Consider the following 19431-nt stretch of genomic DNA (forward strand, 5'->3'; position numbering starts at 1 on the left):
CTGTTAAACATCAAAATGTTCTACAACAAGAAGTTTACTTAAAAGGAATGGACAGTAAAGAGCAGGTTTTCTGAAAGCTCTGGAAAGTGTATATTTGACCTTAATATATATTTAAAAAAAAGTGTGAAATTTATCCTCTGAAAGAGATAAAAGAGATTCCACATGGTCTTCAGAGATGAAGCTTATTAGAGCTCTCTGTTATTTTGATTGCCCATTCCCGATATGTTTTACATACAGCTTTCTTGAAATTGAGATAATTTGTCATTCCAGAACTTGATAATGTTGGTGTTTTCTTTGTTTAAGAAACTACTTAACTTTTGTTGGCTGCTACTTCTGATATACTCGTATAAGAGTGATTTTGTTTTCTCATTGTTTCTTTTCCAGCCAACTGTGTCTTTTGTCCTGCCTCCAAGGGGAGGCTTTACTCTTCTGTGGGATCTGTAGAGCAATGACAGTTGTTTCTCTAACATTTATACTCAGGGATTGGAGTTCAGTAACCATAAAATGAGTATTTTGAATTGGTAATTCACTGATTGTTACCATCACATCAAGCACTTATACTTTTGACTGCCTACTGCCATTCTGTCCAGTTCCTTGCTTTCTATTATCTTAAGGTGGCAAAGGGTGTATTTGCAACTCACTTTTTTCTGGAGTGTGGAATATAGTCTCATTCTTGATGAGCTACAGATAAAAATGAGTGGAGTGATGATTAATGATTAATAAAGCTAATGATCATTGCTACACTGTAAATGCCTTCCCAGCTCCAGCATGCCTTATTCCATAACAATGTCTTATGTCCAGTTTGATCTGTCCTGTTACCAGTTTCTGTTTTCTTTGCCATTTGTCAGTGGAACTAAGAGAAGTCACACAGTGAATAAGCTTCTTCTCTTTACTATTTGAATGGTGATAAAATAATTTAACATTTTTTCTCTTACATTTTATATATAGTGACTTCCTCAGGTCTGTCATTGTACCTTGAAAAATCATTAGTCTGAATCCCTTATGAACCTGTTCCAGCCTGTCAGCATTCTGTTGAGAGAGCATACATGAAAGCTGAACTAACTGTTCTGCCAATGGCCTACTAAGTTTGTTTGCCAGGTGAAATATCTACTGTTCTTTTGTACCATTTGTCTGCTAAAATAGCTTACACTTCTGGGGCCACAGTATTGCCCTGAAAATCATGTTTGCTGTTTACCTGGTTATTCACCATTCTGCTAATTCCATTTTGTATTGGTAAGTGGGTCATTAGCAATTCCTCTTGTTTCTGTCCAGCTGCATCCCCAGTGAACCCTGGCCTTTTTCCCAGCTCTCTCCCTTGTTGTTTTCCATTGCTTGCCAATTTGATAAGATACCAGGCAGATTCTGTTTGATCCACGTGCCTAATATTTCTCTGATGAGGTGGACAGAGGTATGAACAGTGAAAGGGTGGCCTCTCAGTTGTCAGTCAAGGCATGCTCTGCTTCTTGGCTGCTGTTAAACCAAACTGTTGATTTTTAGACTGTATGTCATGCAAACTCACAATCCTTTTGGGGAGTTTGTTTTCTAGGATACATCTGCTTCCTATAATGTGATGTGCATTCTTCACAGGTACATGCACCTGTGTGCCCCTGTTCTGAATGTAAAAATGAGTTTCCTAAAATGCATCCGAGTTAGCTGTGAACTCTTGGTTTGCACAGTTGTGGTTTCAGTTTAGCAAGAAGTCCAGGTCACTCTGCATTTAGGGCTTGTGTCTCCATTGTATACAGTTAATGTAGCCCCATGCTAAATGCTGACTTTTTTCCTAAATGTTTCTCTATATTTTTCTAGTTGAAAAATAGTTGGTTAGCTTTGAGCAAAGAGATGACTTGCAAGAAAATAGATGCAGATGAATGATAATTCTTTGTACTTAATTGTGCCTTCTTTTGTCAAAGGGCCATTTTAATCAATTTAATATTAATTATTCTAACTAATGGTTGTAATATGAAGATAACAGCTTCAGTTGTATATGGAAGAAACATTTAGTTTCTCACAAAGAAGTATGATATAGCTACCAAATTAAAGACAAAGTTAGTTCCTCTCTCTCTCTTTTGTTAAGCTAGAGATTTGGAAGTATTAGAGTAATTATTTTTATCTTTGAGTGTAAAGTTTTTCTGATAAGTTGACTCCAGCTGGCATCATGCCTTTCTCTAAAAGTCCACTTATCTTCATTACTTTGCTAGTAATTTTAAGCTATCTGTATCTTGCTGTGCAGTAAGACTTCAATACTTAATAATAATAATAATATGTTATCAATTAAATGCTCATACAGAATTTTATTGTATGGTAGGAATTCCAGTGATACTGTCACAAAATTTTACTCTCTGGCTTGATGTATTTTAAACTCTTATAGTAGGAATGGTCTCTACGTTTGTATTTGTGGTATTGGTTTATGGAAATTGAGTGGTAGTGCTAGCCTATTTTTCAAAAGATAGGTCTAAAGCCAAGTAAGAAAGGTCAGCTTTAAATTGAAAGACTCACAGGAAAAGTTTTCAGTAGGAACAGTGAAAGAAATATACTGTTTTCAAAGTGATTCTTGATAAGTTATGGGAAGCTTCATGCAATAAAGTTGGTGTGCCAGCAGGGATCTGAATTTAGTAGCTTAGCCATAATTCTGGCTAAGCTACTAAATGCATATTTCTGCTAACAGAACTTCAAAGTGAAATCTTTTTATTGTATTGCTAAGTACTGTGTTGTTAAAACAGTGAACTTCTGGATATTCCATGAAAATTTTGATTGAATATATGGTTGAACTTTTATTTTGGACACTATTATACAGATGAACTGAAAGTGACATGGAAAAGAAAAAAAAATGTGTATTGTTCATGAGCTAGGTTATTGCTTATGTTTTGCAATTTAAATAAAAGAAAATTCCAATAAGACAGACTAACCAAAAATAGTGACTTTGATTTTAGTTCTATTTCCAAAACACAGAGAATGAGAAAAATCCATGTACCAAATGGAAAACACTGTAATCATTAGAAAGAAAGGTTATTTTCATCCTCCCATGCTGGAACTAACATTCGATTCCAAATTGAAAATACCATATTTGTTGATCTAGTGACAATAGTCAGGCAGATGATGTTTTTGTGGTGGCACATGAAGCTTTGCTGGGACTGAGGGTTGTGGATGCTCTTTAAAGAGCACCAGTGCAGTGCTTCAGGAGAGAGAGATGCTGTGCAACACCTGCCAGGTGGGGGACAGGCTGGTTGTCGCCATCAGCTCAGCAGTAGTTAGCACTGCTCTTTGTTAGCACAGGCTGGGGAACCTGCAATGGCTGTTGCATTTTGCATTTCAGGTTTTTTGTTAGTACTGAAGGATCCCTGTGAAGTTAGCAGAGTGCATTATTTCCTTGAGGTGTTTGTCTCATTTTATCAAGATAACTATTTCAGTGCAAATCCAATAAATATCTCTTGAGATATCACAGATTGACAAAAATAGGTGGGATCAATCAAGTAACTCAGGCATAGGACTGGGAAGAGAAGTATTGGTTTTGGTAACTCGGAAGTTTTTTGGTGTTTTCTTCCAAATGGACTGAACTGTTGCAGGTGGAGTAGCACTGATATGCATTTTGTCAGTTTTTCTCTTAATCTCCTGAAACCCATACTTGATAGACCTTTAATTTCCTATATTTTTTGAAGATTTCTAGGAACCTTGCAATCCTTTCTATGCAGTCTTGAGCTCTAAGGTTCTAGCTCACTTTCTCTAGGTCACAGAAATGTGAAGTGCCCTTTGTCAAAGCCAAACAAGCATTCAGAAAAAAAATCCAACCCCCAAATCCTTCCTGCCAATTTCAGCTCTGATGCCTTAAGTTGCTCCAGAATGCTTTCCTGTCCTGGCAGATGTTTCTCCCATGTTTTATGAAAACAAATGAAGTCATTTTAGCACATGAAGATGTCTTCTGTTCTCAACCTTTGTGTTAGGTCATTTACTGCTCTCTGAAGTGTCCCTTGTGCATTCATGATTTTCTAACACATTCATCAAAGTTAAAAGCTTTTGGGGTGCCACAAAGACAGTTTTCTGGTATATCCACAACCCAAAGCTATGCTTCTTACTTTTGTCTGCCATGAAAAAACAATTAACTCCTGTAGTACAGGATTTTCTTTTTTTCTTTTTTTTCAACATTATGTCTTGTAGATTACATGACAATTTTCTGTCTATCCCCATTCTGCCTTATATCTTTTTTTGGTATTTGTTAGTTCTAAGATTAACCTGTCAGTCCTTCAGTTGAAAATGAACATGACATTTCTTAAAGATTCTGGTGATATCTTTCTACTGATTGTACTAAAAAGCTGACTATCTTTAAATATGGTTCTTTTTTCCTGTTCAGGTATAGAAAGAAATGTACTTTAGGAACAAGTGCAAGAATAATTTATAAATCATGTCACTCATTTTCACAGTAATGAAGGTGCTTCTAGATGACACTTTTATAGATTAGTTTTTATATGCCATTTGGATTACTTGTCTACATGAATGCATTTGCATCTAGTAATAGTCATGTTATGATAATTTTTTTTACTTTTTGGGGTCTGAGTTTTTGGGACTATCTAGTAACTGAATAACTTATGATTTTCACAAGAGGGCTGTGATAGTACAGCTCTCTAATAAATGAAGCAGTATTCATGCTAACAATCCACAATCTGAACTCATCTTCCTAAAAGAGCTTCAAACAGATCAGTTTTTATAAAATGACAGTCTGTGCATATTTTAGTTGTGAACAGAAAATTTAAAGCATTCGTTTCCAAACATAGTGACCCAGAATCATTCACCTGAAATCTTAATCTGTCCCAAAATACACTGTATTATTTGAGCACTCTCATATTCAAAGACAAATGCCTTAAAGAGCTCTGCTTTAGAGCACTGGCTCAGCAAATCCTTCTCTTTTCTTCTTTATTAGGAACTCTTTTATCAGTTACTCTTGTATTAACTTGGGGAAACACAACAAGTGTGTGTACTGACACAGTTTGTACGTGAGAAACGTGGACGTGGAGGATTACAATTTGTAGAGCAGAATTCATACGAGAAGAGATAGTGGGTAGAAGAAAGCATGTTTTGTATGCCTAGCTTTTTTCCTCCCACATGTGATACACCAGTCTCTCAAATATTTACAGGAGTATGCTTTTTGATAATATAGGATTTGTCTCCAGCACCATATCCAAGAGTTAAATGAAAATGGTTTTTAAACACAGTAATAATACGTTTGGTCTGCTTAAAGGGTAAGTGATACAGTAGCATGTTTTCTGACTGCTCTTTACTTGGTCAAGTGCTTTTCCTTGGTTTTCTACATATTCATGTTTATTTCTGAACTGTTTTCTTTGAAAGCATAAAAGAATAAAGAAAGAAGATCACCTAGGAGTTAAAGAACCTACTACAGTTCTCCATTTCTAAAATGTTAATAGTCAAGGAAATTTGAAATTTTAGATCCTTAGTGCCATAGGCTAAACAGCAATCCTCTGAAAATGTTAATATTTAATTTGGCATATTTGCTCTGAATGTTAGCTATATTAAATATTTGTATTTTCTCTGAGCTTGAAAGAAGCTTAGTATTTTCAGCATCTTGTGTAATTCCTATTTCCAGAGATATATTAAGAGGTTATTTAAGGCCACCTCTCTGTTGCTGTCAAAAGACACAGCCTTCATAGCCAGCAGACCATGCTAGCCCAGGGTGAGCTGGCTAGAAACATCATGTTTGGCTCATGTACTTTGTTTCAGCTGCTGAATTGTACTGAAAGACATCTGAAAATACTCTGAGAATAATTTATGCAGTAACTTCTTAATTAATAAAGAAACGAATCCATTAAAAAATTTAAATACTTAGTATCTGTCTGCTCTGTATTCGTGCAAACAGCAGCTGCAATTAAGGCTGTTGTAGCTGAGAGGGGAGAAGCAGTGTCTGCGAGTGGGATGGCAAATGGACCCTGGTATGCTGTTCCTGCTAACATATGGGCTGCTATTAGAAAGGAGCACAAGAAATCTGGTGGTGAGCAGTGCATGAGGAGCTGCAGTGCCTTAATGAAGGCAAGAAGGGAAGAATAATTGACATGGAGAACAAGTCAGGATCTATTATTTGAATGGGCCCTTTGGTGTTTCAGTTTGACATGCAAGCTAAAATGCCCTATAAAATGAGGATCAGCATGATCTGACTTTATGGAAATAGAAAGCCTAACCAAGGTATGACTTGGTTTGCTTTCTTTTAAGATTTGTGAAATTCTTGAACCCTCACATAGCTACCATTTTACACCACAGAACAGTCTGTATTTAAATTCATGGGACTCAGGTGTTTCTCACCAGGGAATTGATTTTATTTTGCTTGTGATGCATCAGCCTGATAACCAGCTGCAAACAAGTAGGAAACTGTAAGTCCTTATGAAAATCCCACTGCAAATTTGCACAATTTAACCTAATCAATTTGTGGCAGCCTGGGGGTGGCAATAGTGGTTGCAGCCTCACAAGTATGGGGATAAATACAGTCTTGCAAAGAAATTATAGGCACAGGAGAAAGCTGAAGTTGTGTATTTTTTTGTTGTCCTCTCCCCTGCCTCCCCCGCTTAAGTTCTGTGGATGACACTTGAATTACCACCGTGCCAAAAGCTAGGAAATGAGTAAGTGTGGACTCAGTGCCATAATTCTCTTCAGAGCCGGGCGGGGATTCTGCTGGCTTGCAGCAGAGCACTTGCAAAAAGCTAATACTCTTTACTGGTTAGGAGCAAGGATTTTAAAAAGCTTTTAGCAGTTATGCTGGATAGTGCTTTTCAAGAGCAAACAAATAAATGCAAAGATGAAATGAGGCTTCATTGTTTCCATCAAGAGGCAAAATATTACAATGATGGAATAAGTTCTGTCTCAGGTATTCTCATGGCTAAAATTGCTCAGAATAATAAGCTCTGTAAGAATCAGATGTATCAAATATTAAATTCCACTTAATAACTTGGTATTAGGCATTGGACAACATCAATACTTTTCCACTGTACATTTACTGTCACTTCACTAACTTTGAGGCTCATTTTTCACTTTCTCTTTTACTTGCTGTGTCCAAAAAATAATCAGCAGCTGTACAGAGTCTCTATGGGAAAATAAAACCCAACCACTTAAATTACAAAGGGGGGAGGGAGAGGGAGGAAACAGTATTCAGAGGCAAGCAAGGAAAATAGTTGTGATGCATGAAACTCATCATTTCTATTTTAAATGATTACATGAATTGGATGACACAGAGTTAAGGAATCAGGCTTCAACTTTTTAGCTTTATTGACTAAAATTTGTACTCTTGTAAGGAAAAATGTCGTAGGAGACAACTACTGAATATGAAGACAGAAATGTAGAATTGCCTTGGTCCAATACCCAGAACTGACTGTATTAAGCACTGGATCACTGCCAAAAAAAGCAGCATTAAGAGCTATTTAGTCTCTTTCCTTGTCTTTTTCACAGAGCCAAGTCACAGAATGATGTGCTAAAATATGAGATGGAATGACTTAAGTGAGGTTCATGACAAAAATGATGGAAACAGGAAGCTGCAGCTGATAATGAAAATCATTTCTGAAACCTATAATAGGGGTTTATTTATATACAGTTTAATAATTCTCCATGTTTAAATATACGATGATGCAAATGGAGCAATATTTATTTCATGTGGTATGATGACAACCTTGATCCTGAATGCCAGATAATCCCTTAGATATGCACTTTCCTTTCTGTGCCATTTGGCTTTATGTATAAATCTTTGGTTGCATTTAATGATTATTCAGGATTTTCTGTTTTCAAGGTACTACTTTAGCCTACTTGGGATTTGATGTCTGTGAGAAAATGAACATTTTTTTTCATTTCCCATAGATGAGGGGAAGGTACAGAAGGAGACGGTTTCCACACGTATCAGTGCTGCTTTATTGCAACATTATTGTGACATGCTTCTTATGTCCTAATGCCAAGTTATAAAGTGTTGCTGTGGCTTCTTATTGTTGTAGCAGAACAAAATTACTAGGGGAGTTCTCTCCCTAATTCCTGAGTTCCTTATCCCATTCCACCCCATAGTAACAACCTGTAACACTAGAGGGAAGATGTTATGGTTGTGGAATTTCTTGAAGACTGGTATTGCCAGAGCCAGTTAGCTTATCTAAGTAGTTATTCCTTTTTAAATTTTTTTTATTATGTTTCCTCTCCCCAGATTGCTACTGCTACTTCCCCTCAGGGTTGCTGTGCAGTGCTTGTGCTCTGCTGGCTTTGGCCATGATTGTGCTGTTCTTGTACCAGGATTCCTTCAGGGGAAACCATTCATATCTGACTTGCCTGTGTGTTGTGGAAGAAGAAAGCACGCAGGGAAATATGCTTACAAAGGTGTATGACCAGGAAACTGCTACTCTCCTGTAGTGTTTATAAATTTTATCCTTCATCTTGTCAGAAATAATAATTATTAACTTGATTTTGTGACTTAGTGTCACTGAAAGGTTGGGATGTTAGATTGAAGTTGAGATCAAATCTGATGTGCCCCATACCAGCAGTAGTCTATTTATGTATACATATTTTATGAATTTTGTTCTTCATCTTTGAAAGAGATTTTATTCTCTGAAATCCTTAAAATTCAATAATACCTCAATTTCGTGGAATGGTTTGGAAGTTACCTTTTTTCTTTTCTAAAGTCTGCAAGTTGGAAAAGCATCTATCTTTTTAGCTACTTAAACTAATCTTTTGACTTGTGCCATGCATTATCTGTTAGCTTGTAATTCACTTGGTTTGGTGCTGATATTCTGTTTTCTTGGTGTTTGAATGAAAATGTCTAAGACTTGCATCCTTGCAGCTGCTGTGTCTGTCTCAGCCCTAACAGCTGTTTCATGTAGGTGGCACACTCAGACTGACAACATTCTTTCCAACAAGGATTTTTCTCCATCTCATCTATATGTGACTTATTTCTGAAGTTATCCATTTCCCTCTTCTCTAAGTAACTGAAATAATTAAAATCTGTTCTTAATTTCAGAAGAAATTAGAGTTTTTTTCTTTCCAGTCTTAAATGTTTATGAGTTTTCAATATTTTAAAAAAAGATTTCACTTTAAGAGTAATAATTTTGCCTCATGGAGTCTCTTTTTTTTCTATTGTAAGAAAGCATAGCCATATAATTAATTTTCTAGATCTTGCCCCTAAGGCTATCCAAGGTAATGAAGTTTCAAAGTAAAATGAAGGTGAAAATTATAGCATCATAGTGGTCACACAGGACTATGTGGGGTAATTATGACTGTTGTGATAATATAGATCTGAATTTGCCCCTGATGTATTTTTCTAGCCTCCTTAATAAAGCTAGCTATAGCAGAAGAAGTCAGCATTTGCAGGTGTCTGGGAACAACAAAAAAACCCTCATGACCTGTCAGCTTCTTTTCCTATGCCAGAAGTCACAGTCAGTTATCCCTAAATTGAAGTTCAGCTAATATTGCTGCAATATTAGCTAGGGGTTTCTGCTAGGGGTGGTGAGCAACTTTCCCAGGAAGATGGAGAATTGTTTTCTCCACTGCTGTTCAGTGGCAGAAGGAGTAACAGGGCCAGGAAATGATGGTTTCTTGCATGTGGTTTCACATAAAGCAGTTCAGCCTTTGCTGTGGTAACAAACATTATCTGTGATTGCCCTATATTTTTGGCACTCATGGATCTTCCCAGGAGTGACTGGTTTCTGCTATGGCTTTCCTTTCAAAGTGGTTAATAACCACTCTGAAGAGAGCCTCACGTTTCAATTTATTTTTTCTTAAGCTTCTAACTATTTCTGCATACTAAAAACTTGAAATAGTAGAAAATTATAATAAGACATATTAACAGTAGGATGGATAAGTGGGTCTCCTTGAGATGATTTCTCTGTTGCTTTGTTTTGCCAATATCTGGCCAGAGGCAGTTATGAGTGGTGAAGAAAGTTCTCTGTGTAGCTGCTTGTTTTGCCAGCAGTGTGCAGGCACCTTTACTGTTTGCTGAGCAGTGTCCTCTGCCTTCAGTTCAGTGGTTAACCCATTATATCAAGAATCGATTTTACCCAGCTACAAAGCACATGTGGTGTTGATGATGATCTCACACAAAAAAAGAAAATAGTTACTCAAAGTCAGGAAGCTTGCCAGGCTGAGCAGCTTAACCAAGAACAAAACCTTTCCCAGAGTAGCTGTTGCAATATTGAAGAGCCTGTCCTCAAAACACACTGCAGTAAGCTTAGGAGTAAAGCTTGTCCTTTTACCTAAGAATGTAACTTCTGCAAGAATTGTCTTTGCTTTTTTGAAGTTTTTATTTTTATTTTACTAGTTTTAAAGAAATATGAAAATTGTCACTAAAAAACAAAGCAGAAGGAAAATGGATTTGAAAAAATCACTATTTTGAAATTCAGAACAAAATAAAAACTGGAATTAGCTCAAAGTAAATGGGTATCTGTAAATTGATATTTATCTGTGCCATCAACATGCATATTTAGCAAATTAGTGTCCCCTTCAAAAAGATCAAGCTCTATAATTGTCTTTTTTGGTAAGTGAATGTTCTACTCAGATAAAGGGTGTCACAGTTATTCCATTTTCCTCATGAGTATTGCTTTATATCAGAGGTGTTTCCTGCTTTGAAAAATCAGGGCATGCCCCAGTGCTGCGTGCCACGCACCCCGTGGCCCACCTGCCCTGTGATGGCACCCACCGTGCTCCTGGAGGGACTGCCTGGAACGAGTTCACTCTGTGACATGGTGGATGGCTTTCCAGCAATTATGTCTCTTCTCCTGCCTTCGGCTCTACAGCTGGTTTTGTGTCCCCAGTCAGGTTCTACCTGGTTATTTTTCTGTCCTAGTCGGGTCAGTTTGGCAGTCGTTTCCTAGAAATAGTGTGGAATGGCTGTAGTGAAATGCTGCATACCTCAGATGGGGCTCCATGAGTGTAACTTGGGAGCAGCAATAGGGAGCTAGTTCCCTGTCAGTTGCCCTGTCTTGTTTTAATGATTTCTAAGAAAAGTATATTGTACCTGAATATCCCAATAGGAATGTTGCCTTGCCAACATCTAGCTATAAATGTGAACACATGGTCAAAGGAAGGAGGGAAGCCAAAAGTGTTGTGCATGGGGAGTACTGGGAAGATTTCTAAGGGTGGATGACATGAGACATTGGTGAGTTGCAGGTAATGCTGTCAACATGGAAATAGTGTCATAAAAGTTTACTAGGGTCTAGTAAATTGCATTAAAACTTGTTCTTCTGAGGCTACATCAGTACCACATACAAGCTAGCTGATTTCTGGATAGCTTTGTGTGTCCATGTGAGCTGTTGTCAAAGGATGCAGCATTCAAAAGTATGGAGGAATGAATTTCCAACTGGTGTACAGTCTGGAGATGTTTAAAGATAGCTAATTTTTGATGTATCTTTGAAAATAGGCTACCTTGGTCTTCTATTTCATGCTGTTAAAGTTTCACTTAACTTCCCTTCTTGGACATATTTTTGTCCAATAAAAGGGCAAATTGATTTGGGTAATTATTTAACACTTGATTAAATTAGCTTTTGCTTGAAAGTTTTGTGGGCTCTGTATGGCAATGTGGAAATTTATTGCACAGTTACAGCTGAAGGTAGCACTTGTGATGAAAAATGATAGAAAGAGTTCAGGGTATGGTGTGCAGTGTTATGCTCATGGTTGTACACAAGATCATTTGCTGTTTATTTGCCCTGTCTTGTTCTCAGTTTAATAATTTCTAAAAAACAAAGTGTATTGCACCTGAAAATCTTGCAAAGACTGAAATAATTTGAAGACCATGGCAATACAGAATAAGGTTAGTTGCAGTAGTGTATGTTGCTGTCCTTGCAATGAGGTAAAATTGTCTTTACTTACTTAGCTTTAATCTTTCCATTTTCTGTTCAGATTTACAGGCCGTTATGTAAGTTGTGAATGGATTGTATGGAATAGAGTGACTCACCAAGATAGAACATACTGCTCATAGCTGTGTTGGTACAGGGAAGTGCTCAATGACTCAGCTATAGAAGAGTCTGCTAATTAGAACTGCTGTGCATGTGGATTTAGATGAATATCTTCCCTGAAGCTGTCCAATACACATTCTGGCACCTCTTACTGCATGAATTACTGGGCAGGCTTTGCTTTGTGTTGGGCATATCACCTTTAAGGATGTTAAAGGACCTCTTCAGATTTCTTTGTTATGCCTTGCAGCTTTCTATTTATTTATTTACTTTTTGTTATCCATTCTTGGCAGCTTCTGCAATAGGGATGAAACACAAACTCTTTGTGCTTTGCCCTCCCGGTAGCATACCAAAATTTGAGGTTTTGCTTTTGAAATTTCTTCTAGTATTGCCTTAATCCTTTCATTGGTATCTTCTCAGTATAGGAGTAATCCCCCTGTCGAAATTCTGTCTACTCACAGGACAAGATCACAGTTTACATCAGTTTACATCTCAGTTTGGGAAGGTCTCAGTTGAACATGTTTCTAGGCTGAGGAATCATCAGACCAAATCAGGCCCTGGGAATGGTTTCTGGGTAGTGTTGGTCTCTGAGGGCTAGCTGAGTGCTCCCGACCTACCCGAAGTCAAGTTGGTTTTCTTTGGCTGTGCTGCTGTGCTGTAGGGACAAACACCAGCAATCCCACTTACTTGCATTTTATGTTGTTACTAATATTGGTATGAATGCTAGCAGGAATATATTTTATTAAAAAAATGGCTGCTTATGATTTGAGTTTTAAAAAGCAAAATTGTAGAAGGAATTGTGATGAAGCTTAAAGTAGATAATTCTGTTATTGCAATTATAAGAACATACTCCTGTCTGTGTCTTGCAGACTTACATGTTAATTAATATTTCAAATCCTAGAATAAGCCATCCTACTAGATATTGCAGCCCTGTGGTATTTAGCAAATAATTTCTTTCTTCCAGACATCTTGAAAGTTGTGAAAGATGTTTTTATTATCACTGTATATGCTCATTGACTCATACCATGCATGTACATTTCTATAAACATAAAATAGTTCAACTGTCCTTTTTGAAAATTATACAACTTCTTATTTTCCTGTTTGTTTAGTGCTGGTGAGCTAATTGGCTACAGGTTGCAAACTTGTCTGCTTTGTGGCGGTGTTTTGTCTTTATAAGACTTTTTAGAAAGTGCTGTTTAACTGAGAGCTTTTGAGTTGTGTGAAAGCAGAACTGCATCTGCTGGTTAAGTGTCTTCTTTGTTTTAACAGCTCCACAAAAATCCCTCTCCATTGTTACAGGAAAACATCTATTTACTGCATAACCAGGTTTTGTCCACCTTTCAGAAACTGCTGCGTGTATTTTCTCTGTTGAATTTGTTTAAGTGCATCATGTTGGGACCATATAAAACATATGAAAATAGAAAACAAAACCAAAAACTACCTGGCATGATAGACTATTGTCTTTATCAAGTACTGGACAAAAAGGTCCATTTTCTTTTTTCTTAAGAACCTTTATATAATAAAAGCCATTACAATTACTTTTTCTCTGCAATTAATACTGTCTCAGATATTCAACAGATATTTCTTAAGTTCATTGGCAGTCTTGCATTTTCAAAATAAACAGAACAGCCTTGATATCTGTAATATCAAGTTTTTGTGATCACTGAATAAATAGGTAGGATAAGAGATAATATGACACAGCCTTAAATAAGTAGAGGTACCTTAAGTTCTGTTTGGATCACTTTAAAAGTTTTTCTGTCCATTTTTTTCAGTTTTGTTTCCTTGCCTAGTCAATTCATTATCAGATTCTTGTTAATTTTCCAGATGAAACATATGAATTAAATATGTGTGAAAAATGACTGAACAGCTGAACTGATCAAGTCTGTCAGAAGTTCCTTAGAGGGAGCTACTAAAGCTCTTAATCCTAACATGCTCTTAGCAAAGCCTTTAACATCATGCCTTGCATACCCAAACAATCCTCTGCTTGCTTTCTGTAACGTTAACATTGGTTTGTGACATGATGAAGAATACCAAGCGACTTCTTCAGATGGTTTCAGGCCATAAAAGCTTTAAGGCAGGAGATAAAACTATGGTCTTCTCTTGTTACAAAGTATTTTGACACTCAAACTGGCATTCCCAAAACTTAAAGGATATTTTTAATAGTTACGGGGGATAGTTTTTAAACCTTTTTGATAATTGTGTTGGGGTTGTGCTTTAGGCTTTGAAGGGCAGAATTAATATTCAGTGCAGGCCTTTAATTGGAAAAAAGGTGAAATTTAAAAAAAACAATTATCAACTCCCTTTTTGTTTCACTTGATGATTGCTTGGACTACATTGAAATTAAAGAACATCCAGTAAACTGTTGTTTCTTTTGCTAGGTAAAGTTAAATTAATTCAGAAGATCAGAGGTGTAGTTCAGTAAAAATAAAGTGACACTTATTGTTAATTCTTACTAAATTTAAATTGTTACTAAAGTTAAATGAGACCTTTTATCAAGGTTTCTGTGTTTTGGCATGGTTATTGCCCTCTGCAAAACAGAATTACCTTGAGTAAAATGAGCCAGTGGCCTGAAGAAAGTTCCAAACTTTCCGTTGTATTTTAATCAAATAATCTTATCTATTTCTGATCTTAGTGGTTACTCATATTTCTTTAGTATGTGTCTGCTATTGGTCACACATTTGTTTATGCTTATGTGACACTTGTATCAGGACTTATTATTATATTACTGTGGTTATATTATTAGTAAACTCAACCTGGTCCTTGGTTGCTAATCAAAAACAAGATAATGCACCAGATGCTTAACAAAAATAGCTTCTTTTCCTTTCTAAGGCAACAAAGTTACTCCACTCTGCCTGAACACTATGGTATATTTTACATATGTACAGACAAATTCGATGATTTTATGTCAGACAAATTCACACAAATTAGTATTTCTATTTGAATTTTCGTCTTTAAGTGAATGTTACCACAGTGAACTGGTAAAAGTGATAAAGATGCATCACCAGGACTAGGGCAGATATTTTCCTTTTTCTACTTTATTGTTAGTAGGAAGTGTGATTTGCCTTGGGTTTTCCTATTTATACATCAGTATTAAACACAGAAACCAAAGTGATTTCTGCTAATGCATTTCTGTCAGTGGGCTATCTTTTGCATCATCCGTTGTTAATTTGGAATCTTCCTTTTGTTAACTCTCAGTATCACTAGGAAAGAAAAATGGCCTTGCTACTAAGCTTTAGCACTTCATTGAATTTAGTGTGGGCAATCCGTATGACTTCTGCTGGGGCACCTTGTGTCTCTATAGACAGAAATGTTAATAATTTCTTCCTTTTACAATTTTGTTCTGATTGTTCAAGTTTGCAATCTGTCCGTATGCTTATACAGAGATCCCCATTATGAATGGCATTCAACAGAAAATTCCAGAAGATGTCTATAAAAGTAAATAATATTTAGCTCAAGCAGATGGAGACTACTGACTTTCTTCTTTCACTGTTCAAAACCCTGATAATTTGAGAAATTTTTTTCCAAGGAGCTTAAGGGAAAAGAGACACAAACATCTTGAGCTGTCTCTGACTTTGTGTCTTGATGGAAATGATGATAAAACCATCACTGGTGAGAACAGGTTAGCTAGAGGAATGATGTCCCCAGTGTGTCCAACATGAGCATGAGAACCGTGACCCTTGGAAGGATAGTGTTCCACAGTGTGCTAGACTGAACAATTTCAGTAACTGTCTCAAGTGCTTGTGGTTTCTAAGAACCATTATCTTGTGTAAAAATTTATGTGTGTAGAAATATTAATATTTGGAGGAAACATAAAATGTTGGTTTTTCTGTGAATTGAAAAGGTTCATTTTTCATTTCACTAATAATTCCATTATTAGCACTGTGCAGATGGTCTGGGGATGTTTTATAGGTACTTTACAAGGCAAGGTAAAGTCAGTGAACATCATTTCTCATAGTTGCCTTTTGTTCAGGAAAAATCATGTAAACTGGAGGAGGCAATACAATATCTTGGACTTATTTAAAATACCAATCTTTTTGCTTAAGTAAAAACTATTTTTTTAAGGTGGGTTTAATTCAACACCAATAAATGTGAGCATCTTATTCTGAGAAATGAGTAACTTTTGCAGCAATATGAAACTACTGTGATGAGAATATTGTCTGATGAGTGGTCTTTAAAGTGTGATATAAAAAGCAAACAGAGAAGAAGAAGAATACATTTAACAGCAATGTTTAGAATCAGTATGAAAGGAGGAAGACTAGAGAGGTTGATTTGGTAATAGCTGGACTTGGACTAGGGTTTATTTGAGTAGAAGTGAAGAAAATTTGCTGTAGAACTGTGTAACAAACAACCAAGCAGTTAATGATGTCTCCCTCGATGGGGGAAAGAAGCAAAGGAGTAGAAGATGAAACTGAGATTGAATCCAGGGGTTTTGTGACTCTGAGGGAACAGGAAAAGGAGGAATTTGGATAAGGATGATAAACAACCACTTTCAGCTCCTGTTAATTGGTACATGCTCTGTTGTCTTCATTCCCAGCAGTTGAGAATATGGCTGTTAAGTTCAGCTTTAATGCTAGGTTTAAATTGGCAGGGAAATGTCAGGATAAAATCTCTGCCGAAATAGGCGGAGATGAAAGTTTAAGGTTATAGATCCCGAATTCCTGGAAGTGGGATTGTGTCATGGTCCACTGAGTTGTAGAGGCAACTTAGGGAAGATGAGTTACCTATGAAGAAGTGAAAAAGGAAAAACCTGAAAGAAAAAGCAAAGAGAGAAGAAGAAATCCACCAAAAAGGCCAAAGGAAGGTTAAAAAGAGATTGGAGCTTTGAAAAGTAAAGAATTTGAAAGCATCCTAATTGTGACATTAACTACAAAAGGAAAGCATACAAATAAACTGAGGGGAGAATGAAAAACAAAGGGTTTTAGGGCTTTTCTTTTCTCAGTTTAACAGAAAACAGATAGATTTAATGATCTGAGCAAAACATAATGTAATATAGAAAGCGACTGAAACGTAATAAAAACTCCTTCAATAATGACTATTTTTAGAAAGATGTTAGGAAACGTAAAGGTTCTGTTTTGTCAGAAATGTATATATTTTACTTCATAGTTCAAATATTGACATCTCAGGGTCTTTTATACTTTGTTGTATTTACATAGAGAAAACTACATGCTAAAAAATTATTTATAGAATGACTCTAGATTTAAGTTACTGCATTTAGATAATGTACAAAGAAACCAAATAGACAAAGATTCTGGAATAAGTTATTAGTCTTTTACTAGGTAGTTTTCTTATTTTCTCCACATAAAAATGTAGATCAGTAAGGAAATATATGTGATGTAAATATATATTTGTCATATACTTTCCCGAAGGTTGTAAACATGGTATTATATTCTTCAGATTGGCTTTATTGTCCAATAATTCTTTAATTAAATTGAGCTCTTTTTTATTTAAAGCTGTCTTTTGGGGAGATATTGCCTTAGATGATGAAGACTTAAAAATCTTTCAAATTGACAGGACGATTGACCTTACGCAGCACTCCAACGAAAGACTTGGCCATAACACAGGTATGCTATTTCAAACTTGTTTTAATTTATTTTTCCTGTTAGTTAATTCTGAAGACAATTTGTGTTTTAAATGTGGAAAGTCAGTATAATGTCTTGGATAACTTTAGTTTACACTTAAAAAAGTTGTTAAACAAAAGCTATAGATTCACATTAGGGAAAAGAGGAGCAAAACATTAAATTTTATTCCAGCATTTCTGTTTAAAAATGTCTTGTTGAATTGAGGAGCAGAAACTTGTAGGTAGATTAGAGTCTACTCTGCAGGTGGTCATGTGGGAAAGGAAATGGCACAAAGCTTTGATTTCATCACTGCAAGTTCCTGATAGCAGAGCCCGAACACGCTATGGAGAACATATGTGGTATCCTGGAGGCAAAATTGGAAGCCTAGCATTGTAACCTCTCCTTTTGCTTTTTTTTTTTACTGTTTTGTCCAGCTCTGTACCCAGACCTAGAGGAAACGCTAGAATGTGTTCATCATCCTTTCTAGACATGCCTTGTCTAAAAAACCAATTATCTATTTGACATTTAATAATGTTTCTGTGCTATTGTTAACATACAATGCATTAGCACCAGAAGCTGCAATCTGATTAACAGAGGCAGCTGGGTATTCAGACAGATAGATAAAGAGATTTTTTTAAATGTGTAAATGTCTTTTTGCAAGGGAGAAAACATAATCCATGCCTAAATGGATGTCTGTCTAATGTCTAAAAATATTTATGCTTTCAGGCTGTGATTAGTAAATTGATAACTGAGAATTTGTAAACTTTCAGGTTATGATACAAAAAAAAGCCAACTTACTGAGAAAAAGTCTGGAAAAAATGTTATAAAAATGTAAAAATTTATTACTGAAATTTGTTTTCAGTTTAGCATGTTTTATGTATGCCTGAACTGAGCTACCATAACTTATTCCTGATATGTGGAAAAAAAAATTCAGACCAAAGAATCAATTTTGAATTCAAGCTTTCAATATTGATATATTTAAAAATATTTTTATTCATTCTAGGTAGATACTGTGATTAGAGTATTTTTATGACAGCTTGAAAATTTATCTTCTTTTTACATCTACTTGTTTTTCCAAAACAGGAAAACTTTTGATCACATCTAGATCTGGACTAGATCTAAAAATGTTAATAGAATTAGTGGTCTCTCTGCTCTCCTCTCCTCCAAACAAATAGTTTTAATTGCCTTTGAAGATATCTCAGGCACTAGTTTTGTTGAAAAAATGTAGAACAACATCGGTCATTTCCCCTTGCCAGTCAAGTGATTTCTTTGGCTTGCTGACTCCCACTTCTTTTTGCTTTTCTACTTTTGAACTGCAAAATTGTTATTATTTTTTAATTTCCACACAAATACACAAATTTCTAAGCATTTAAAAATTATATTTAATTTTCTAATACTTAGTTTTTTCCTTTTTTATGTGTTTTGTGACACACACATTATGTTTTCTTGTGGATGGTATCCTATTCAGGATATTGGATCACCCTGTTAAGTATTGCTAATGCATTTGCACCAGTTGTTTCTACCTTTATTGCACAACAAGAGTCAATTCAATTGTGATGATCAGTGGGACTAGACTTTGGAGAACAAACTCTAATAAGTTAATGACTTCATAACTGCTCTCAGCAAACCCTCATCATTCTTGATCTTTCCAAAAAGAGCATTAGAGAAGTCAATTTTACACTTCACATATGTAATTTATTTTTCTAAATTTACAACATTCTTGATGTGTAATCTTGGAATTGTGTGCTCATCTCTCCTAATTCCAAAAGAGTAAAATTCTAACTAGCTCATTAGTATTGGGTAGCAACTGGAAAAGGAATAAAAGCAATCCTAGGTATCTGTAATCTAGAATATAAAATTTAGTCTTTGTTACAGACACAATGGCAACGAATTGTAAGCTTGATTTCTGTGCACTTTCTATTGTAGATTTTCACAGCCTAAAGGCGATATCAGGTAGAAGGATTAGA

At 35.9% G+C, this 19431-nt stretch overlaps 1 protein-coding gene across 2 annotated transcripts in view; it reads left to right on the forward strand.

The window, feature by feature from the left end:
• TLL1 (tolloid like 1) overlaps positions 1-19431 on the forward strand; it is a 125208-nt gene that overhangs the window by 37475 nt on the left and 68302 nt on the right. Inside the window, exon 2 of one of the 2 annotated variants that reach the window (XM_036382837.1) lies at positions 17357-17467. In XM_036382837.1, coding sequence (XP_036238730.1) covers positions 17357-17467 — 111 coding nt within the window. The remainder of the gene's footprint in view (positions 1-17356; positions 17468-19431) is intronic. The other variant, XM_054514741.1, reaches the window with a different exon arrangement.

This window comes from Molothrus ater, chromosome 4, assembly GCF_012460135.2.
Source record: "Molothrus ater isolate BHLD 08-10-18 breed brown headed cowbird chromosome 4, BPBGC_Mater_1.1, whole genome shotgun sequence".
Classification (NCBI taxonomy): domain Eukaryota; kingdom Metazoa; phylum Chordata; class Aves; order Passeriformes; family Icteridae; genus Molothrus; species Molothrus ater.